This window comes from Lonchura striata, chromosome 11 (genome assembly GCF_046129695.1).
Source record: "Lonchura striata isolate bLonStr1 chromosome 11, bLonStr1.mat, whole genome shotgun sequence".
Lineage (NCBI taxonomy): Eukaryota > Metazoa > Chordata > Aves > Passeriformes > Estrildidae > Lonchura > Lonchura striata.
The window spans coordinates 22,954,716-22,978,581 of NC_134613.1; the positions used below are offsets into that span (position 1 = coordinate 22,954,716).

Here is a 23,866-nt window from a genome sequence, read left to right on the forward strand (position 1 = left end):
AGACTGGCCGGGTGCCGGGTCCACCGCCGCATCCCTCACCCTCCTGCTGCTGGAAATCATTTGTGACTCCAAAAAAATAAATAACACTATTGTGGAGCTCTTTTTATGGCTGGGGCCTGGGCTGGGTGGCAGCTCTGCAGTTTGCAAGCCCTGCCTGGGGGCTCTCTGCTCCATCTCAGGTGGGTTTGCAGGGTGCAGGTGAGGACACGGGATGGGAGCTGTGTCAGTGCCTTGTTGGAGCTGTTCCTGGATCTGATCCAGGCTGAGAGCTGGGTCAGTGTGGCTGTGCCAGTTCAGGGAGTGTTGGATGCAGTTGGGTGTTGTGCCAGCAGAGGTTTAGGATGGATATTTGGGAAAATTTCATCCCCAAAAGATCTGTCCAGCCCTGGCACAGCTGCCCAGGGCTGTTGTGGAGTCACCATGCCTGGAGGGATGTAAAAGCCACGTGGCTGTGGCACTTGGGGACAAGTGGAATGGTTGGAGCTGCTGATCTTAGAGGGCTTTTCCAGCCTTATCCATTCTGGGATTGCTCCTGTCTCTGGTGGGGTCATCCCAGCCCCCCAGATCCCAGGGTGGTTTCCTGGCTTGTGTGGGGACCCCAGAACGGGCCCGTTTCTGCTTTGGCTCAACTTTAAATGAGCCAAATCTTTAAACAGGGGTTTCCAGCATGGGAATTCATCTGATTCTTCCATTTGCACCAAGCCCGTTCAGTGCCTGTGTGTGACTGAGGGGACTTCCACCCCCAGCAGAACAGAGAAATTTCTGGGACAGTACAAACTAAGGTAAAGATCCTGTGAGTTCATGGAGCTGCTCTTCCCCCATTGCTGAGTTATTTGAGTGGAAGGGAAATGTCAGCAGAATTATGTTTTTTATAAAACAAAACTCGCTCACACTTCCCAGGTTACAGACTAGGAGCACACTGGGCAGGTCCTTCATCACTGGAACAAGAAAATTGGAGTCATTCTTTATTCCCCAGTAATTGCAGCCACATATTTTGAAATCTCCGTGTCTTTTCCATGTTGAATCGCCAGTGCAGACCTTCAGAGCCGGATTGAATTCAGCTGTGCTTGAAAGGGTCGGTCATTTGAGACTTCCAACATTAAAAGATCTTTGCAAATTAGTTTTGCTCTTGCCATGCTGAATTTGTTTGTGTAGAAAACCTCAGTAGATTTGGTATGTGCCTGTCTTTGAAGGGCTCTGCTTCAAAGGCTGCAGCTCTGGGTGTTTTATGTGCTGAGCTCCGCAGTCCCCCGAGCTCTGCTGCCTCACTGGGAAGTGTCAGCTCATGTTAAACCTGCAGGAAGGAAAAGCTGAGCTTGGCTTTTCAAAGCTTTCAAGGAAACTGGATGCCCAGGGCTTATTCCTGTAGGAAACGGGTGCTGGAGCTCCATGTGCTGCAGTGTGTCACTGGTACAGCCCCGAGAATGGTTCTCTCCATGGCCCTTCCCTGTGGGTGAGAGGAAACCTGTGTGTGTTTGGAGAATTGGGGACAGCTGGTCCCAGAAAATTCAGCTGAGATCTTGGCAGTGAGCAGTCAAACACAAGAAATTGAGTTGGGCTATAGCTAGTATTCAAACAAAGGTAAACAGTAAAAATAATATTGGGAAGTTTCCTGATTCTTGGCTTGAATTCTGTTTTGTTTTTTTTTGTTTTTTTTTCCAAAGAAATTGAATCTCAGAAGGGAGAATGGGAGAACCTGTCTCACATCCTGGACTTGTGCATGTTTAGATGAGGTCTGTCACCAAACAGGTTTTGTTGGAGTGGGGCTGGATCCCTTTCCCCTCCAGCCTTGTGTCTCTGTGCACATCCCAGCGGGCTGCACTTTGGAGCTGATCTCTTTAAATCACAGAAACAGCAGGAAAAACCCCATGAAATGGAAGGGCTGAAGGGCTGTCACCTCCCAGAGCCTTGGGCTGCCCCAGAGAGGGGCTGTGTGTGCCCAGACAAAGCCGTGGAAGGTTTTTGTGGGCAGGGAGTGCATTGGGCTGCCTGGGGTGCTGGAGGGAAGGAGCTGCCCTGGCTGGGTGCTCAATCCAGGTTTAACTGAGGACAAACCAAGCAGCACCAGAGCATTGCTGGGAGCCAGCAGATAATCCCAGGTCAGCCTGGGGCTGCCTCGCAGAAAGTGCTGGTTCCTCTCCTCTTCCCCCTTTTCTCCCTCTCATTGAGATTTCCACACAATGTTATTTTAATGCCGATCCTGTGGTCGCTCCTGCTCCTCCCTGTGCCCTTCCCTGCAGGCTCTGTCCCCCCATGCAGGCTGCAGAGGCTCTCAATGAGAAGCAGCTGCCTTCCCCAGCCCGGGGCCAAGCTGGCACCGTTGGGTCCTGGCTGCCCAGCTCTCCCCCTGCCCCCAGAGCTTTTCCTCTGTCCTCCCTCTGTGTGTCAGAATCTGAGGTATTGATCATTCTGAGATTGTAGAAAGTCTCTTTCTGCCCTGCTGCCAAAGAAGAAATCATAATTCCTCTGTGCTGGTTTCAGGTTGTTTATTCTGTTTATCTCTCACATGTTCTGCTGCCCTGCCCAGCTCTGTCCTGCAGGGCAGCGTGTGGGGCTCTGCCCTCAGTGGGATGTGACAAACATTAAATACCAGAAACTCCCTGGGCTGCATTTACAAGAACGTGCCAATATCTGTCACCTACGTTGGACAGTGTGTCCCCAGCCTGAACCAACAGAAAAATGCCAACACCACAGTGAGACATGGAGGGCATGAAGAAGGAGAAAAAGGACAAGGTACACCAAATTTCCTCCAGCTTGTCCCCTTTGGATCCCTCATCTAGAATCCTAAAATTCTACTTTTGCACCCGTGCCACACTTAATTATTACTGATATCAAACCCTCAGAGCTGGTAATTCATCCTGTAGGATTGAAAACTCTTTTCCATGGACAGAGATCACAGCCAGTGTCTCTGGGGGCTCTGTCCAGGGGGGTTCTGAGCCCTGCCAGGGTCCCAGGGCAGCAAGAGGGAATCCCTGGATTCCCACATCAGTGGTGTTTGTGCTCCTGGGATTTGGGGCTGGCTTTGGAGCCATCCCACCTTGGAGCACGGTGGGGCACAGGGAGCAGCTGGGTTTGGGATGTGCCACTTCCAAGCATCCCAGCACAGCCTTGCTTGGGTTAGAGCTGTCAGGACTTGGCTTTGTTTGTTCCTTGGTCTCCTGTGGGTCAGGGGCTGCCTTGGTGCGCGTCCCTGGGGCAGTGTTTGGCATGTGTTGAGCACAGGAGGCACCCACTGGGATTTGGAGTCGTGTTTTACACCCAGGAAGGTTTTAGGGATTCAGGGGGTGCTTCCAAGGCAGGCAAGTGACTGAAATTGGTTCAGGCATTAATAGCTCACGTGTGCCAGCTGCAGAAAGTACCAAGCTCCTCACATCCAGTCCTCAGGACAGTGGTGAGGGTGGGCACAGGTTGGTTGAACAGAGGGAAGGAGCATTTCTGCAGTGGCTGAGGGAAACAGCACAGGCTTATCTTGCAGCTTCTATTCCTTGTTTCTCCTTTGAAGCTGTGTTTAATGCTTGTGTCACATGAATGAACTGAAGGAGGGTGTACAGAGAGCAGGCAGCAGAAGTGTTTTGCCAAAGTGTTGTGTCTTTATCCTGGGTTAGTGGTGGCACAGGGGTGAGGCTGTGGCTCCTGTGGGTGCTGCAGTTGCACACACTGGAGCTTTGGTGGTCTCCAAACTACAAAGGCAACACTGAGTGTCGAATGCACATCCACTCCCAGACGGGGAGCATCAGCTTGGATACCTTGGATTCATTCCCTGAGCTGTGATGCAGAAAGAAATTCTCACCAATTCAGCATGTCACAGCTTCCAAAACAAGAGATTTTCTGACTAACTCAACCCGGCAGGTCTGTGAGAAAGGGGGGATGAGAAAACACTTCCCTGCCTGTGCCAGAATTCCAGCGGGGCCCTTGGAGAGCCGTGGCCATGGCTGCCTCCCCCAGGTGCCACCCAGGCTGGTGGCACTGCCAGAGCCAGGGGGAGATCAGGGCTGGCCGGGTGGAAATGCAGCGGCTCCAGCGCTCCCAGAGCGGTGCCTCTCTGCTTGAGTGAGCTCGTGGGTGTTTATTTGAGGGAAGAGCAGCTCAGCCAAACATCCTGCTTCTAAACTGGCCTCCGCAGCCCTCGGAAAGATGCCTGCAGCTATATTTGTGTGCAGCCTCCAAGTGCTGGGCTCTGGGCATGGATGGGATTTGCAGGGAGGGTTTAGGAGCAGCCCGCTGCGTTTTGGGGTTTCTGCTGCAGTGAAAGCTGGGATTTCCTCACCGTGGCTGCAGCACACTTCCATCAAGGTATCCAGTGTCAGGCAGGGAGCTGGGTGTCCTGCAGGGCTCTGAAAACCTCCCCCTTCCCCAAGCAGGGTGTTGGAGCCCGGAGTTTTGAGTCAAAATAAAAATCAGTGGGAACTGCCAAGTTTGGAGGGGGGAGTCTTGGTTTGGGGTCAAAACCGCTGTGGTTTTCCACCCCCCCCTTGTTTCAATCCCAAGCACAGCCCTGCCAGAAACTTGGCTCAGCTTCCCCAGCAGAGTTAGGGATGTATTTATGTTTCGGGGTTTGTCAGGAAACCTGAAACCAGGTGAGTTTGGCCAAGGCCAGGCTCTGGCTGGGACAGGGCTGCGAGGAGGAGCAGGACAGGGATGTGCCTAAGGGAGGGCACAAGCAGGACTTATTTTTGTAGACATTTCATAGCAACAGGGCTAAAATAGAGCCGTTGCTCTTTCTTCTCCATTGCATTGAAAGGAGACCCTTTTTCTGCTGAGCAGAACCTCTGTGGTGGATGGGATGGGGCTCTGGGTTGGTCCTTCAAGCTGCAGGAGAAGTTTGTGGCAGCTCTTTGTTTTAACCATTGATTCTGAAATAATGGGCTCATGAATAAGAGTTTTAACTTCACCCTGCCCTGCACACCACAGCATTGTGCTTTTCCAGCCCTGACATCCTTCAGTTATGTGGGTGTAGCTTAATGCCACCACTTAAACATCAATTCTGTGTCTGCAGACAGAATACACCAATATATTTATTCCCACAATCCATTTCCAGCTCCATTTCCTATCCAGAGTCATCCAGGCAATGACACATTGCCCTTAAAATTTGAATTCCCTCAGTGAGATGTTGCTTTTGCATGTGATTAAAGAGCTAATAATGTTTTGGACCGTTTTGATGGTGTTTGGGTAGCAATTCTTGCAATTAATCTCAGGATAATACAGATGTCCATGTCTGAGATGGTTTTTTTAGATACTTAACTGCAGCCAACAGGGAGGAAGAGCCAGTTGAAGGGCACAATCCATCTTTTCTCTACAGAGCAGGACTAAAACAGGGCAGATAAGTTGTACCCTCTGATGGAGAGTGCAGGTGAGAGGGTCTGGGCTTGTTCACACGGATTTTGGGTGCTGTGATTTATCCTCGGACCAGCTGAGCCAGCAGAGAGGATTTGGGTGGTTGCGAGGCAGTGGTAAAGAAAAGAAAATCGCTATTTTTAAAAGAGGGAACTGTAGGATGTTGGCCACTGGAACAACCAGCAAAGTCCTCCGTGGCTTCCACCAGCACCATCTGCCCTGCTTCGTGGCGGGCTGGGACCGTGATGTCACGGGCAGAAAATAGCCCCTGTTGTTATCAGAGTAAAAGTTGAATTTCTTGTAATCTCTGCCTGGGCTGCCGCCCCTTCCAGCCCTCCCTCAGCAGGAACCTGTGAGCACACCCCCAGCCCCTTCCTGATTGTTTTTCCAGCCCCATTACACAACAGCACGTTTGTTTGGATTTGCAAATTGGTCCCGGGCAGCGTCAATAGCTGGAGATACACACAGAGGGGGGACGGACTTTATTTGGGTTTTAGGGCCTTCGGAGCGAGTGGTGCCAAAATAAATAGGGAGTTTTATCCTGGGCCATGTTAAGCAAACAGCCCTGGGAGCTCCTGGGGAGAGCTTCAGTGGAAGCAGCAGGGATGGAACCACCAGGGATCCCGGGGCGCCGGGCAGTGCTCGGGACTCATCCACGTCCCCTTGAGCCTGGGCTGTTGTTTTTATTCCTTAATGATGGATTTACAAGGAAATCAGGACATCAGGGTCGGCAGCGGCGCGCTGGGTGACTGAGCCCAGTTATCTTCTGGCTCTGGAAACCACGTTTTGTTTATCCAGCTCTGTCTTAGGAGAAATTCAGGTTTTCCTTCCTCTGCTGCTGCTGCTGCGTTGTCCGGCAGTAAAAACCTCGCCAGCATTTCCACTCTGAGTTGGCTCATGGCAGGTTTGTCCCCATTTTTCCTGGATCTCTCTGCAGTTTCTCGTTCCTCGAAGCTTTGTGGCAGGGCTGGGAGAGGCCAGGCTGGAGCTTCCTTGCATTGCTGGGCTGGAGCCTTGGGTTTGGTGGTTGCATGAGTTGTACCTTCTTAAAAAGCTCGAGGATTTTCAGGTTTTCCTCTTCCCGGGGCTGTTGGAGGCACTGGTGGTGGAGCTTTGCTCCATGTCCCCACGGGCAATTCTGACTTCATCACTGACAGCACCCTGGAACAGCCTGAGAGCTGCTAAAAAAGACAATTTGAACACCCAGGCCGGTTGCTGTTGATTTTCAGCTGTCTAAATACAACCACGGTGAAGTCAGTGGAAATACTTTGAATTTCTGGTCAATATTTGGAGCAGAACCTGGCTGTGCCCATGTGCAGCATGGGAGGATTTATTTGTTAAAAAACAAAAAAGAGGAAAATATGACGGGGGTTGGAGAATAAATGGGGGGTGGAGAATAAGGCTCAGGCTCCCTTCTTCTTCCTGACTTTTTACCATCCAAAAAGAACTTTCCCTTTGGAAAGCAGGTTGCCTCAAGTGGCCCTGGTGGCTTGCTGAGGGCCCTGGGTTATGACAATAAATAAAAGCCAACAGCGCTTCTAGAAATGTGAGGAATGTGAAAATGTTTAAATGATTTAGTACCAGAAAACTTTATTTAAACATTTAATCGCAGAACACGCTTTCATCTTTGAAACATCAGTGCTTGAACTCCCATCCAAGTTTTTTTCCAGACTTTCTATGTGTTTCATCATATACAACAGCAAGCTGTGCTTTGCAAAGAGAATAAACTTCCAGTTCCCTGATTCCGTTTGTTATTGTTGCATCAAAAGCAACTAAATTACAGTAGAGAAGCCGTTTTGGGGGAAAAAAACCTTACACACGTTATTTCCTATGTTAAATAAGGTCTCATTTATTTGAGGAATTGGAGCTGGTGAGTGCTGTGTCCAAGCAAATCCCATAAAGCTGCACGGTTTCCCTATGGAAACCAGCCTGGATATAGATGTGTCCGTCAGCTCATGGGGGTTTTCCCCAATGCAAAGGGAATATTCACCTCTGGGAAGTTCATCTCCCCAAAAAGCAGCACAGGAGAGGCTGGTGTGGTGGGGTGGCACTGGTTTGGACTGGTGAGGGATGCAGCATTGGGCTCTGACCAGTCGGGCTTGACTCCAGACCTTCCACAGGCATCAGGGGGATAAAAAAAAAAAAATCATTTCATTCTTAAAACGGATGAGCATTAGCGGATTGTTTTGGAATTACATAATTCTTGAGCGTAAGCTGTGCTTTGAAGAGGAAAAACCTCCGGGCTCCCTGCGCACCAGCACCCAGCAGCCATCAGTCCCCCATTGTTTTGGGAGCTGCAGTGACTCAGAGCACGTAACCACCACGCTGCCTTTGGGGCTGAGCCCAGGGGAGCAGCTCAGCACTGATTTTCCTGAGATTGTGACCTCAGGGCCCCTTGGGTGCAGCATTAGCATTGGAGATGTCCCCGTTGGTGTTCCCAAAGCCGCCTGCCCCGCTCCGCCGGGGAGATTTATGCTTCCTAAGTACACTGTAAAAGTTTTATAAAGTAGCTTAAATATTTACACAATAAGCATTTAAGGAAACGGTTATGCCTCTAAAGGAGCTGCTGATCCTTTGGGTCCATCAGACCATGGACATGAGGGTTTTGTAACTGTCTGACCTCCAGGAGTTGCTTTTTTTTTTTTTTTTCCTACCTAACTGGTTTTAAGCAGGCAAACAAATGGAAACTCATACACAGGAACATATAAATAATGTTAATGACCTGGCTTGTATCCTCAAAAGCCAGGAAATTTAGGAACATGCCGGCGAGCTGGCCCTTTGCTCACTGAAGGGTGGACAGCATAGCTGGGAGGATTCCTCCCAGTATCCCACCCATCCCTGCCCTCTGGCAGTGGGAGCCATTCCCCGTGTCCTGTCCCTCCATCCTTGTCTCCAGTCCCTCTCCAGCTCTCCTGGAGCCCCTTTGGGCTCTGGAAGGGGCTCTCAGCTCTCCCTGGATCCTTCTCTTCTCCAGGTGAGCACCCCCAGCTCTCCCAGCCTGGCTCCAGAGGGGCTCCACCCTTGGAGCATCTCCATGGCCTCCTCTGGAACTGCTCCAGCAGCTCCACGTCCTTCTTTGCCTTGCACTTCCCCCAGCACAACCACCTTGCTTCTGCTCCCAAATTTTCTCTTGCAAGGCTCCAGTGGTGCTGCACCTCCAGGGAGCTACGAGGGTCCTGTGCAGCCCTTTTTTTTATTTCTTGCTTCGTCCAGCACCGGGCTGTGAAATTGCCTGGAATTCCCCCCTCAGGAGCTGCTCCATCCCACTGCAAGGGGGAATCCTGGAACTGGTGTGGGTGGGAAGGGACCTGTGAAGATCATCAAGTCCAACCCCCGTGGAAGCGTTGAGGAAGGTGGGAAGGTCCAGCCACTGGTCCTTTTGTTGGTCTGCTTCAAGGAGAGCATCCCAGACCCCTTGGGTGACCATTCCCTCTCATTTCAGGCCAGCAGGGAACGGGGACCCCCTTTTTGGGGGGGCTGCTGTGCTCCCCTCCCCACAGCACCCAGCTCCCCTTCCCTCGTGCTTCCTGAGGCACTCGGGGCTGGGTTTTCCTCCCGCTCGCACGGCAAACGGATGTTTAGATCCGAAAGGAAATGGGATTGCTGTTTGCTCGGCTCCTCCTGGAGCAAACAGCCCTTCAAAATAACTCCAGTGGCGTAAGTGCCAGGAAAAACAGCGCAGCCAAAACCTTGTAAGCAAATAATTGGCCTTTTTGTGAGAGGGCTCCTCTTCAGCTCCAAGTTTGCAGATCAGAGCTGCTCTTTTCACGTTTTGTTTTGAGGTTTTGCAATTCTTCTCAAAGCAAACAGAATCCAGTATGTGCCAGATGGGTTTTACTGATCCCAGAGTGCTGCTTCCAGGTGATTCCCCCGGGACGCGCAGGGCTTTTGGGTGGGAAATCGGAATTCCTGGAGTTCTGGAGCTCAGATCTGGACCCCGAGTGCTGGGTGTTGCCCTGGAGGAGGTGGCCCCAAACGGAGCCCTCGGGGTGTCGTGTCCCTGTCCTGTGGGAAGAGCTCGGCTTCCCCACGCAGCCCAGCCCAGCCTGCCTGAGTCACCCCGGGCAGGGAAAGGCTCAGCAGCTTGGGAAAAGCAGCTGGAAACTCCCTGCCTGCCCCAGGGCTCAGCTTTACCCCAGAGCTGCACCCTCCAGCTGGGAAAACAGGGTCCTAAACGCCCACCCTAAAGCAGAGGAGAGCCCGAGAGCTGCCCTGCACCTCCAGGGCTTCCTTTGGGATGCTGAAGGCAGGAGCTCCATCCCTGCAGCCCCGTGGCACCCCCAGAGGCTCGTGCAGGGGAGCAGGATGTGTTCAGAGCACAGCAAGTGATGAAGTGTCACCCAGGCTGAGCTGTTCCACAGCTCTGCAGCCATCCCATCCCGCGTTCCGGCTGCTCAGCTTCCAGGGAAAGGGCTGGAACGGGGGCTGCAGCCTCCCTGGGGTGCCCCTGAGCCCTCCTGGCTCTGAGGGATTCAGGCACCATCACCCACCAGCATCCAGGTGCTCCTCTGGTGGGAAATGCTGAGTTTTTCAGGGTTGGTAGATCTGACACAGAGGATGCAGAGGTGGCAGCTCCCTCTTCATCTCCCTGTGGAAAAACTCGTTTCAGTAACGACTGCAGACACTGAGGTGAGGTACAGGGGGGAACAGGTACTTTTTTTAAACTTTATTTTATTTTTTCCTTTGGAAATGCAGCCTCTCACAGCCATGCTGTCACAGTTAAAATAAGGTTTAAATTACAGGGCTGGCTGTGGCTTTTTCCCTTTCTTTCAGAATTTTTGCCAACTTGCAATTTACTTAATGAAATCCTGCTATTTCGTTTAACGGGGATATTTTTTGCAGATGTTGATTTAACCCAGCTTTATAAAATATGTGAACTGTGCAGTTTCTTTCCTATTTTTAACAATTTAAAGATTCTAGTGCAGGACTTGACAGAGTTTATAACACCAATATCTGTTTGTACCATGTAGGAGTGGGGATGAATGATGAGCCTTCCACATCATCCACATCCCCATCAGAAACAGTGTGAAATCCTGCAATAGTGGGCAAAAATTACCCAGAGTGGGAATTCGTGTGAGCTTTGTGAATGTATTTATGGAAAAGTATCCAGCCCTGGTTTTACACCCAGTTATTCTTTGGGGTTTTTGAAGGGGGAGTCTCTACATCCATGTGGATTCTTTATATGTGTGATATGTATGGAATGAGGGAAGAAAATTGGTCTGGTTAGGCTGGTGACAAGCTGCTTTTTTAATGTGTAATGCCTGGTGTTTCCCCAGTATCTCTCACTTTATTTTTTAGAATGGATTTCCCCGGAGGGAGGGGAGGAATCTGACATTTCTCCTGCAGTGCTGAGTTGGGGGAGTGCAGTGTTGGACTCATTATCCCTGAGGATGCCTTCACGTGCTCCCTTAATCTCCCTGGCCTTGATGTACAAAGAGCCCGACCTGCTCCCCTTCCTCTCCTTCCCTTTTCCTCTCCATGGGAAGGTCATTTATTTGCTGCTTCTTTTGCAGTTTCTGAGCTCAGCCTTTGCTTTCAGCCCCTAAACAGCTTGTGGAGGAGTTGCAGCCACAAACCCTTGCCTAGACCAATCTTGAGAAAGTTGTTGGTTTTTTTTTTTCAGCTTGAAAATTCAGCTCCCAGGAAAGATGAGAGCTTGTCCTAGAAAGGTGGGAGAGTTTTTTAATCCAAACAGTTCCACTGGCTGTGTCCTTGCTATAACACAGCACGGAGGGACAGGACACAGGGAATGGCTTCCCACTGCCACAGGGCAGGGATGGATGGGATACTGGGGAGAAATTCTTCCCTGTGAGGGTGGGGAGGCCCTGGCATGGATTTCCCAGAGAATCTTTGGCCACCCCTGGATCCCTGGAAGTGTCCAAGGCCAGGCTGGATCGGGCTTGGAGCTGCCCGGGATGGTGGAAGATGTCCCTGCCCATGGCAGGGGTTGGAATGGGATGAGCTTAAAGGTCCCTTCCAGCCCAAACCATTCTGGGATTCTGTGCTAACTCATTAATCCTTTTCTCCTAGAATATCCCAAGCAAAGCTGGAATTGTCTGGGATTCGTATTAGTGCAGCAGGACCGGATGTATTCCATGGAGTTCTCTGTGGATTTTGGCATTTTCCTATTTCCCCCCTCCCTCTTTTTTTTTTTTTTTTTTTTTTTGTTTTAAGAAACTGTGGTTTGTGGAAATGAAAACAAGTCCTTCTTGGCCAGGGAGGGTAATTGGTGTGAGTCACCTCCAGTCTCCATGGGCAAGTACAGCGTGAGGAATGTGGGAGATGGGGATTGCAGAGTCTGGGCTGCAGTGATGCTCTTCAGTGTTGTGGCTTTCATGCAAATACATTGATTTTCATCCCTCACACCGATTTTCTCTGTTTATCTGCACTTTAATGGGTTTTACAGCACTGTTCCAGGGAGTATAAAAACGTGACAGTTGGACTCAATGATTTTTAAGAGTTAGAGCTGTAACAATTCTGCAATTCTTAACAATCCTACAATTCTAAGAAAAGATTTGTTTGATCTTCAGGGATGGTCTTTTCTTGTCCCAGGCTAGCAGAAACTTCTCTGGGCTGCTGGTTTGTGGATTTTGCAGAAGCAGGGCCCCTCCGTGGCACACAGATGGCACAAGGGCTGTTTTCCGTGGCACTCAGGGTGCTGCAGATCCTGCTGGAGATGCCAGCAGGGCATCCTCACTGCTCCACTGTGCATGTGGGGCTGAAATCCCGAGCTGCTGAAGTCATTGTTTAGTCTTTGCTCGAAGTGGGAGCAGTTGTGAGTGGACCAGGCTGCCTGCTTGCAGCGAGGGCTGGGAGGCGTTTGCACACCGTGCATGGAGCAGCCATCGGAAAATCTGGCGTGTGTGGGTGCCCACCCAGCCTTGGGAGGAGCCAGGAGCATTCCCTGTGCTCCCTTCCACCTCTCCTGGTGGCATTCCTGCACCAGGCCCTTCCCATCCCTGCTCACCCCCATCCCACCCCAGCCCTTTCAATCCCTCCATCGGGCAGGAGCCCGCGACCTCCCAGTACAGGTTCATCCTTTCAGCGTGACCAGGTTGGCCAGCACACCAGAGGGATTTGTTTCCTTGCAAAGGCCACGCTGGCACCCAAAATCCTTTAATTCCCTGTAAAACTCCAGCAAATCCGCCACGAGCGAGGACTTGCAGGAGCCGTGGGCGTCGTGACACGCGGTGGCAGCCCCGGAGCCCTGGCTCCCGTCTCCAGGTGCCTGCACAGACAGAGAGGCTCGCCTGAGCTTTATCAGGAGCAGGATCTTGGGCTCTGGCCAGGCAGAACAAAGCCTGAATTCCCATTCCACTCGCAGCCCCTGTCTGCTTCCCATATATGTGAGGGCACTGATACCATGCTGGAAAAAAGCGCTTTTTTTTTGGGTTTGCGGGGGGAAAATTATCAGATGAGGGGAGACGTCAGCTGGAGCCCTTTTGGAGAGAGGCTTGGGTTGGAATGGAGAACCCACAGCCGCTCTGGGGTCTGGGATAAACCCTCTGGCAAAGGGTTGGGTTGAAAGCCAGATTTCCCAAGCTGAGGTCTCTGCCCGGCACCGAACTCCACGCCCAGCTGGCCAAGGAGGAGCAAAGCAGCTCATTCCCGTTTGTATGGAGAAAAATATTTGTTGGGCTGCTGCTTGTGGCCCCCTCAGGGAGCCTCCTCTGTCACAGGTTGTTTTCCAGGTCGGGGATGGTTTCCTAAAGCTTTCTCAGTCCTTGATACTCGCAGTGGTATTGGCATGAAGCCGAAAGACACTCTCTTGTTGAGAAATCAAGGTGGCCTTGGGTTTTTTTAGCCCGTTTGCTGCTCCTCACGTCGCCTCTGGAAGCCATCAGCTTGTAAAGGTGTGAATCCCATGGAGGTGAGAGCAGGGAGAGGCTCTTGCTCCAGAGGGAATGGCTGGGGCTGGAGCACAGTGCAGGCTCAAAATGTGTCTGGTGGTGTCTTGCTTGGTATTGCTTTGGTTTTCTTACCAGGGAGGCAGCTCCCCTCATTTCTGCTTAGGAAACTAAAAATCTGCTGTAGCCACAGCCTGCTCAGGCCCCTTTGGCCTGTCCCAGCTCCGAAGGCCAAAGTTCCCATTTTCCTGGTGTTTTGGGAAGTGGATTTTCTGTGATCAGCTGGGACATCTGAAGGAGGGCTCATGAAGGGGAAGCTGAGCATTCCCCTCTGGAAATGGCATCTTTGGGTTGTTCCTGGGGAGAGCTGAGCTGTGATTTGGGATCAGGCTGTGCGAGGAGGTGGTGATGGACTGCCTGGCCTTTGCAGGACAGCCTTCCTGGTTTGGAGGAGCTCAGTGCCCGCGGGTTATCCAACAACTGGGTGTAAAAAGCAGCCATTGCTGGGTCAGTGGTCCTGCTGCTGCTGCTGCTGGAGCCACCCTGATGTTCTTGGGAAGTGTGAAAAATGAGGAGGCTCACACAGCATCTCTGCAGCCTCTTCACGACATCCTCACCAACTCAGCCTCTGACTCCAAAAACAGCTCCAGCACCTCAGTGCCCGCTCCACCCTGGGAGAAACCCCTTCCTTGGAGGTCTTTTCCATCGTTAATGATTGAGGATTAGTGCTGGTGTGAAGCAGCAGGGTTTGGTTTGGTGCTCTGGCCCGTGCCCCTCCTCTGAGGAGATTCCCAGGCTCGGCTCCAGCGCCCAACGTGCTCTTCCCGAGCGGCGCGATGGAGGCGGCGAGGGGTGTTATTCCTGTTTCTCTTCTGAGGGACCTACTAATTAGTTTCTGCTTTTAAAAGGCTTTGAAGCGCTCAGCCGAAACTCCTCTGGGAGCGAAAACTATGATTATTTATACTGAGCCCATTTCCCAGCGCCTCGGCCCCGCCGCGGGATGCGCCGCGGCTCCGGCCGCCGGCGGATTCTCCCGCTCCCCCGGGGGGTTCTGGCAGCACCCACAGCTGCTCTGCCAAGCCCAAGCTGCTTCCAGAGGCGGCTGAGAGCTCAGGAGATCCCATTTGGCCACCCCAGTCCCTGCCCATCCCACTGGGATGTGGCTGGGATTGATGAGCAGCGGGCGCGGGGAAAGGAGCCTTGGGCAGCTGGAAGGGAGTTCTGCCATCCAGGGGTTCATGGGGTGATTTCTCCCAGATTCTCAGCGTTTTTTATGTCCTGGGATTGGGTGGTTGGGTGGAGGACCTGGAAATGTGTGAGTTCTCAAGGGGTTTTTCCCCCATTTTTGTCCTGGTTTCCCTCACGCTGCTGCAGAGGGCACTTTTGGAATGAACCTTCTCCCCTGCGAGTGGAGCTGGTGCCTTGCCAGGAGCAGGCAGAAGAAAAAGCCAATCCCAACCAGCTCGGAAGATTTTCATCAGACCTCCGGATTTTACAGAAAATCAAACAGTGGGGACCTTCCCTTGCCCAGCCTTTCCCCTGTGGCTTTCACCAGCTCGTTTTTCTCCCCGTTTTCCAGCTGGTTGAGGCACAGGGATGGATGCTCACGGAGATGCCAAGCACGACCCCAGGATTTTGCTGGGTTTGGGTTGATCCAGGGCTGCTTTCCAAGAGGGAAGAAGTGCCAGCCAGGCTGTGGTTGATGACAGGGCTGATGCTTTCAGAAGTGGCAGCCAGCGTGGGCGGTGACGTTCGGGGCTCCTTTTGAAGCTGTATTTACACTGCTGTGTCCCTCGGACGTGCCAGGTGTAACGCAGGTACCTGCACGGCCCAGCAGCTGGAAAAGCCATGGATGTGCCTGAAAGCTCTGAAAGCAAGACAAGCTGAGGTTTTAATGGAGACTGTTGGACTCAGAAACATTTTAAAAGCATCACCTAAATCTCTGAAAACTTTGGCGTTTAGAAGGAACACATAAAAATGTCAGGGAAAAATACCTGAGTTGGGTTTTTCCAGTTTTCACCCTTGGCTGAAAAGCTCTTTCTAAAACAGGGGATCTGGGGAGAAAAACAGTGCTAAAATACCTCAAACTCATGTTCTGGACTGTGGATTTAATGGCCAGGGAAGGTCCATTAGAAGCAAACTCCTTGAGTTTAGCTTGAAAATAAGCTAACTGATGATGACTTCCAAATTTCCGGGCAGAACTAAACATGGCATGTGTTTTGCTTTGAAGGATATAAAAAAAAATTAGCATGAGCTGATGATTTTGCAGAGTGGTTTCTTTTATTCAGAGAAAATTGTTTTCATCCTCATTCTTGGCATTGGCTCCTTGTCCTGTGTTGCTTTTGTTTCTTGGGCTGCCATGGAAATGTCCCCCTTTCCCCCCAGGCCTCTCCACACACCTCTTGCACCAGCTCTGGTGCTCGTCAGACCCTTTTTTTTGTAACTAATTTAATTAATTAACCCAGCGCAAGTGTTCTTCGGAGTTAATCATCTCCTGGGTTAACAAATTAAATCTGCTGGAGGAGGAGGCTGGGGAGCAGCAGAGCTCTGCTCCAAGGGGAGGGCTGGAGGAGGAGGAGGAGGATGGTGGACGTGGTGGTGGGAAAGGCTCTTCTCAGCTGTCTTTCCATGGTTTTTGTGGGATAAATGAGCTGGACTGGTGTCCAACAGCCACATCCAGCACGAGGAACGTGCCTTGTGAGGGTGGAGGAGTTGGGACCCCACAGTGACACGGGATTAATGACAAAATAAAATCACATTCTTGTTTGCAGTTGATACAGGAGCTGGGCTGGATCCTTACCTTAAAGCAGAAACCTGGCAGAGGTTTGGTGCTGTGCAGCACAGGAAGGTGCAGCTGGCTGGTCCTCAGGACCTCTGTGAACCAGGAGAAACTTTCCTTGGTGACAGCTGGGACAATAAAGGATCCTCTGCTGATGCTGGGCTTTAAGGAAAATATAGGAAAATATCCAGGAGAAAAACCAGGGCTGCCCATCCTGCTGCAGTGTATTGGCTTAAAGAAAATGCTTGTGAGCTTTGCTGGGGCAGATTGACAATTAATTTCTTTTTTTTCTTCTTTTTTTTCTTCTCTTTTTTTTTTTTGTGGGGCCATAAAAATTCCATTTCTGCTGTGGAAAATTTTAACCCCTTCCTAACCTTGGTGCTTGCTTCCAGGAGTATTAATGAGGGATTATTTTAACTGATGGCTCCCCAGTGAACTGTTAATAGATTTTGGGGAAATGTGTGTGTTCTTTGTGCTGGGCTTTTTATCTGCACCCTGTTGACAGTGACCTGTGTATGGCTGTAACCTTCCTGCTTCCCTGCTCCTGTGTGTTGGGCAGTGTAAATACAGATCTGTGCTGTGGCAGAGGGGAAGAAAACCAACTGAGCATGGGTCTAATAGTCCAAAAGTGGAGTAAAAGTGAGTGGAAAGGTGTTGAGGGAGATGGAACTGAGCTCCATGGCCAGTGGAGTGTTGTGAGGCTGCCCTGGGACACAGGAGTGCAGCAGGGAGGGACGTGGGAATGGGGAGTGGGCTCTGTGGTGGGGGCACTTTGGAATACCCTGCTTCATTTCCAGGTTGCCCAGATGTGCATTCAGGTCCCCATCACATTTGGAGAGTGCAGGGATTTATTTTTCATGTGCATGGTCTTCCCTGTGGGCACCTCTTCAATGTGTTTTGAGAAGCTCTTCCTTGCAGCCACAAATTGAGGGGGCTTTTGGCTTTTGAGCTGCTGAGAGGAGGTTTGGTGGCTTTGGAAAAGCCAGAGAGTGAATCAGAGCAGTTTTCTTTCATGTGTTTCGTGATCTGCCCGTGTTTTCCATCCTTCTCTCAAGTGCAACACCAAGCAGTGTGGGACTGTGCAGCATTTTGTTTTGGAAAAAAAGCATCTTTCTTTTCTCTTCTAAAGCGCTCCTTTGAACTTTACTGGCATAAAACACTGTCAAATCACAAATAGTCTCAAACCTCAAGTTATTTTCTTTACCTCCACACTCTGCAGGGAGTGACAGCAGCAGTGCTGCTAACCCTGGGAGGATTTACAGTGTTTGCTCTCTGCATTTATTCCCAGACCCAGATTCCTGAGCCACGCAGGGGCCTTTTCCCTTTAAATTCTGGGTTGGATTCTCCTGCCTTGTTCCTTTATCTCTTAATTGTTTGAATTCACTTTGGGATGTGGAGGAAACGTGGTGGAGGAAGGAGTAAACACAAGGCAGAGTTCCAGCCCCTCCATCTGATGGATGAAGGTGGCTTTGATGGAGGAGATAGCCCTGACGCCAGCCCCTCTGGAGCTGCTACAAGTTGTAGTTGCCTACAATGATAGTTGTTAAAAACCCCTCCTGTACCACTGCGGGACTCAAATATTTTCCTTTCTTCAAAAAGAACGCTAACAAGCCCGCCTCTGTTCCAGCAGAAGTGGGAGCGGGGGGGAAAAAACAGAACAAAAAGTGGATTTTCTTGTCTGTGCATAAAGGGCAGCATGGAAAAAAAAAAAAAAAAAAAGAGGAGGGAAAAGTGGAATATTTATTTAAAAGGAGAGGAGGAGGAGGTGCTGTGCCGGCCGCCCCTGCTCTCTGCAGAGTGGTAGTGGCTAATAGCTGGAGGCGAAACTAATACTTGGCAGGGGATGAGACACAGCACAGGCCCCCCTGATTTGGGGGCTTGCTGAAGTGCTTGTTTTATGTCAGGGCTGCAGGATGAGTTCATCTTTGCAGGAATTGGTTGAGTGCACTGGGAGATAAAAGGAGGGAGAGGAACCCACCGCAGCACGGGGAGCGCCGGGAGAGGGACCCTGCAGGCAGGGGCTGCTCAGATGAGCCTTGAACTGTCCCCTTCCAGGGGGTTATTTCCCTGTGGGTTGCTTCTTTTGGATTTTAAAGACTCTCCCCTCCCTTGGCCAGAAGAAGTGGGTCGAAAGGAAACTTCTCACTTCTTGAGGTGCACTTACCTGAAACACGTCGTCGCCTGTTTGAAGGAGCACAGGACTCCTCCAGGAGTGCTGGGAGCTGGCAGAGCTGGCACTGCCAGCCAGGAGCTGTGGGGTGACAGAGATCAGGAGCTCAGGGGGGTGCATTCCTGGATGGATGGAGGGAAGTTCCTGCCAGAAGTTGCACGGAAATGCTTTTAATAAAGCTATTTCAAATGCGTGTGAAAACCATCCATGTTTTCATGGATTATTTTGCTTAGATATTTCCCAGTTCCTGGAAAGCAGAGATGGCACCAGGGCTGTTGGCACTTCCAGCAAAATATTTTTGTAGGATAGGCACTGTTTTCCTCCAGCTTTACATTCCCCTCCTTGTACATTAATTTGCACTAAACCATGAGAAACTCCTATTTAAATGTTTATTGCTGACTGTTCCCCTGATTAATGGAGCTGCGGGGGACACTGAAGGTTTGAAGTTGTCCCATCCTTAATCTGTAAGGGAAATGCAGGGGCTGAGCAGTAGTTTCTCAAAAATGTAATAACAAAAGCAACATAGCTAATGGGCATGGAGGGCTTTGAGGAGGTTGGGAGGTTAAACAGATGCAGAGCTCAGTAATTGCTACCAGCCACCAGCCCCGGCACATGAAAGGTCCTGAGCTGGTCTGTAGCCCCCAGATCACTTGAGTGGGACAACAGCAAAGTTCAGTGTTTGGGGAGAGCTTTGGGAAGGCATTGGGAGCATCTGTAGGATGTCCCAGGGGGAAAATGACTGTGGAAACTGGATGCTGTGGAAGATGGATGGATCTCTTAGCACGTTGGTTTAGTGGAAGTTGTCCCAGTTGATGGCAGGGGGATGGACTGAGATGGTGTCCCCAAAAATGTCACCTGTGGTGTGGATGAAGGGGAAAAAACTGACATGGTCCTCCCCAAAAAATGTCACCTATGATGGGTGAAGGGGAAAAAACTGATATGGTTCCTTCAAAAATGTGACCTGTGGTGGGTGAAGGGGGGAAAAAACTGACATGGTCCCCCCAAAAACGTCACCTATGATGGGTGAAGGGGAAAAAACTGATATGGTTCCTGCGAAAATGTGACCTGTGGTGGGTGAAGGGGGAAAAACTGGCATGGTCCCCCAAAAAATGTGACCTGTGGTGGGTGAAGGGGCTGCTTCGGGCCGATGAGCATTGCCCACAGCAAAGGGCATCCTGCTGCCTGCCCCGTCACCCCCTCGGCCCTCCCCTTAAATTTGTATAGTTACAATTCCCATTAAACTCCAACAAAGCCGCTTAATTCAAAGCTGGGTAATGGGGAGGGGAGCCCGGTCTCCTCCGGGGTAATTTGAGCCTGGAGAGGAGCGGGGCTGGAGGGCTGTGCCTGAAATCCCGTGTGTCAATGGGGGCTCTGGAGCAAAATAAGGGCGTCACCCCGCGGGCGAGTTAATGGGACGTGATGGCACGGAGGCACCGGGGTCAGCAGGCCGCGGGCACGGGAGGGATTGTCAGGGAGCTGAATGCCGGCCACGGAGCACGGCTCCTTGCTGGAAATCCCACGGCGGTTTTCCCTTAAGCGGTGTGGTGGGAGCAGGAATGATGTTCAGCAAGTGGTTAATTCAGCCCCTCTTCGGGGCTCCTTCTTTGCCTGTCTTTCTTCTGGAGACATCATAAATTCTGGAGGCATCAGAGATTAAACAGATTTCTGGCAGCCTGCATTCCTCCCGTCTTCCCTGAGTGTAATTCCTAGAAAGAAGAGATGTTTCTCATTGTCTGGAGAGAGCTCCAGTGGGTTTTTAGAAGGACATGTATAGTTCATAGCAGCTACTCCCCCTTGGCACGAAACACTTCCTCGGATTTCACGTTCCCCACGGGAACATGAGCGTCGCTGTCAGAGAACATTACACAGAGGAGACACCCGGCGGGTCACTCATCCTGGACATCCCTGGGGGTCAGATCGGCACAGTTTGGGCTTGGAAATTGGGGTTGCAGGAGCACGGGTGCTGGGGAGCCACCAGGCTCAGGATACCGGGACTGTGTCCGTACCGGCTCCGGTGGGAGGAATGCAAACATCCTGAGGGCCCAGCTGTGGAGGCAGGGTTGGACATTAAATGGAGAGAGATGTGCTGAGCTCACAGCAGATGGTGGCCGTCCTGTGGGGTCTCCAGCCTGGGCTTGAGCCACCAGTCTTGGTGGCATTTGACACAATCAAATAGAGGATTTGGGTTGAACGCAAGCTTGGGTTGAAGATGGACTTTGGGTTGAGCACAAACTTAGGGTTAAACAGAACTTTTGAGGTGAACACAGATTTTGGGTTAAATACAAGTTTGAGTTGAACGCAAATACGGGGTTGAACATGAAGTTTGTGTTGAATACAAGTTTTGAGTTGAGCATCACTTTTGGGAAGAGCATGGAATTGGTGTTGAGGACAAGTTTTGGGTTGAGCATCACTTTTGGGAAGAGCATGGAATTCATGCTGAGCACAGGTTTTGGGTTGAGCACCACTTTTGGGAAGAGCATGGAATTTGTGTTGAGGACAAGTTTTGGGTTGAGCACCATCTTTGGTTGAACACTACTTTTGGGAAGAGTATGGAATTCATGCTGAACACGAGTTTTGGGTTGAGCACCACCATTAGGTTGAACACCACTTTTGGGAAGAGCATGTAATTTGGGTTGAACACAAGTTTTGGGTTGAGCACCATCTTTGGGTTGAACACCACTTTTGGGAAGAGCATGGAATTGGTGTTGAGGACAAGTTTTGGGTTGAGCACCGTCTTTGGGTTGAACATGAAGCTTACGCTGAACACCAGGGCTGGGTTGAGCACGAGTTGGAAGTTCTCACTGAGCAAAGCCGCTGGGTGGGAGGAGCCCCATCCCAGGCCCCATCCCTGTGGTTTCCCAGGTGATCCCAGCACTCCTGACCCCCTCTCTCTCCCCGCAGACGCCAGCACGTCGCCCGATGCCGTGAAGAGGAGCCATTGGTGCAACGTGGCCTACTGGGAGCACCGGACGCGCGTGGGCCGCCTCTACACAGTGTACGAACAGTCTGTCAGTATCTTCTACGACCTACCTCAAGGAAACGGCTTCTGCCTCGGACAGCTAAACCTGGACAACAGGAGCGAGACTGTGAGAAGGACTCGAAGTAAAATCGGCTACGGGATTTTACTGAGCAAGGAACCGGACGGGGTGTGGGCCTACAACCGCAGCGAGCATCCCATCTTCGTCAACTCCCCGACACTGGACATCCCCAGCTGCAGGACTCTGATCGTGCGCAAGGTGATGCCGGGCTACTCCATCAAGGTGTTCGACTACGAGAAGTCCTGCCTGCTGCAGCACACGGCCGAGCTGGATTACGCAGACGGTCCCTACGACCCCAACAGCGTCCGCATCAGCTTCGCCAAGGGTTGGGGGCCCTGTTACTCCAGGCAGTTCATCACGTCGTGTCCGTGTTGGCTGGAGATCCTACTCAGCAACAGCCGGTAACGGTCCGCCTCCGACGAAACGGCAACAAAACACACACACACACACACACAGAGCAAAAAGAAAAACAAAAAAAAAAAAAAAAAAGAAGAAAAAAAAACAAACCAACGGCAAAAAAAAAAAAAAAAAAAAAAAGACACAGACTATCCCAAATATCATCTACCTAGATTTAATATAAAGTTTTATATATTATATGAAAATATATATTATACTTGTAATTATGGAGTCATTTTTACAATGTAATTATTTATGTATGGTGCAATGTGTATATGGACAAAAAACGGAAAATGCACTTTGGCTTATATAATTCTTTCAATACAGATTTTTAAAAAAAAAAAAAGGAAAAAAAACCAACAAAAATTATACAGCAAAAATAGGAGAAAGCCCTAATTTTGATGTATGGTTTTTTGAAATATTATTAATACCCAGACAAAAAGCTAATACCAGTCACTCATTGATAATAAAGTATTCGCATTATGGGGGGGGATTTGTCTTTTTTCTTCCCCCCCCAGCTGAAGCTGGCAGCAGTCAGGGGGGTTCCAGGGGGCAGCTGCTGTCTCCCATCTCAGCCAGGACCCTGGAAAACCAAAAAACGAGTTGGAAGGCTGCAGCTGGCTCCAAGAGGGGGGTGAGTGAGGCCAGTTGGAGAGCCAGGGAGGAGGTGAGAGGAATATCTGTGGCTCTTCTCACTCGGGCCTGTCTGACCTCTCTGGTAACACAGAACGTGGTGAGGATGAGGGTGCACATCCATGTTTGCACAGATTAATCTTCATCAGTGCTAATCAGCACGTCTGGGAGAAAAGCAGAATATTGCATGGCCACAAAGCTGCCCAGGAGAACCAGTTTGGATTTTTTGGCCTTACCCAGGGGTTGTCTGTGAGCCCTGCATGTCCCAGACGTGTTTGGTGGTTGAGAAACAAGTGGAGGTTTTGGACAACTCATGGTTGGGTGGATCCTCCACTGGAGCATGGCCTGGATTTTGGGAACGTCTCCAGTGCCTCGGAGGAGTCATGAGCAGCTTTGTCCCGTAGATCTCCCAGTCTGTCATCCAGGCAATAAATGATCCAGGAGTGTTTGGGAAGAATATATTTACTCTGAGGAGCAGCTGCAGCCAAAAAAATGTCCTGGTCAGATGTGCCTGTCTCAGCTGATTTACTCTGCCTGGAAATCCTGGATAAAATCAGCTCCTTTGCTCTGACTTGTGCTGGGCCTGGCAGGGGCAGGTTGGACAAGGGCTTTGCTTGGTCAGGGAAGTTATTTATTGCCAGGGAGTAGCTCTGCCAAGTCCTGGAGTTCTGCTACAATTCCCTCTGCCTCTGATTTCCATAAAATCCCAGCCTCTGGAGCCCAGTGACTGGGAAGCTTTCAAGGTTGCAGAGGATGTTTCTGTCACCTTCACACGTGCAGGGAAAAAGATGCAATGAGACCTCAAAGAGTTAAACAGGGCCTAAATTTATTACTCAAAAGCCCTCCTGGTGCATTTTGGCACCTGGACCTGCCACAGCCACCAGTGAGGATGGGGAATCACAGAATTGTGGGATCCTGGAATGGTTTGGGTTGGAGGAGACCTGAAATCTCACCTTGTTGCACACCCTCCACTGCCCCAGGGTGCTCCAAGCCCTGGACACTTCCAGGGATGGAGGAGACCTGAAATCTCACCTTGTTGCACACCCTCCACTGCCCCAGGGTGCTCCAAGCCCTGGACACTTCCAGGGATGGAAGAGACCTGAAATCTCACCTTGTTGCACACCCTCCACTGCCCCAGGGTGCTCCAAGCCCTGGACACTTCCAGGGATGGAGGAGACCTGAAATCTCACCTTGTTGCACACCCTCCACTGCCCCAGGGTGCTCCAAGCCCTGGACACTTCCAGGGATGGAGGAGACCTGAAATCTCACCTTGTTGCACACCCTCCACTGCCCCAGGGTGCTCCAAGCCCTGGACACTTCCAGGGATGGAGGGAGGTGGGGGCTGCATCCCCCCAGGGAAACCCAGGAACCCGGGTGGGTGCTGGGAGGGATCTGAGCAGGGAATGTCGCAATGACATTCCCACAGTCATTTTTCAAATTGTAACCATATTTGATGTTTAATTGGGACCACATTGGTCGAATTCCTGCAGCATCAGTATTAATGCTTGACGTGATTAATTTTTGTTGGTGTTACAGCCATTCTTAGGGAACGGTGTCAAAACAAGTCACTCTCGTTTAAAGCAGCTTTCAAGAGCTTTGCAGGGGTATTTTTATCACTTTGGCTTAGGTTTGGTGGGTCCTGCCAAACCACTCACCCCTCTTGCTGTAT

The 23,866-nt window shown here is 50.9% G+C and overlaps 1 protein-coding gene across 1 annotated transcript in view; it reads left to right on the forward strand.

Annotated features, from left to right (window-relative positions):
• SMAD6 (SMAD family member 6) overlaps positions 1–22,049 on the forward strand; it is a 37,453-nt gene extending 15,404 nt beyond the window's left edge. Inside the window, exon 5 of the mRNA XM_077785953.1 lies at positions 21,032–22,049. Within this exon, the coding sequence (XP_077642079.1) occupies positions 21,032–21,573 (542 nt within the window). The 3' untranslated portion in view covers positions 21,574–22,049. The remainder of the gene's footprint in view (positions 1–21,031) is intronic.
• Positions 22,050–23,866: the final 1,817 nt, after the last annotated feature.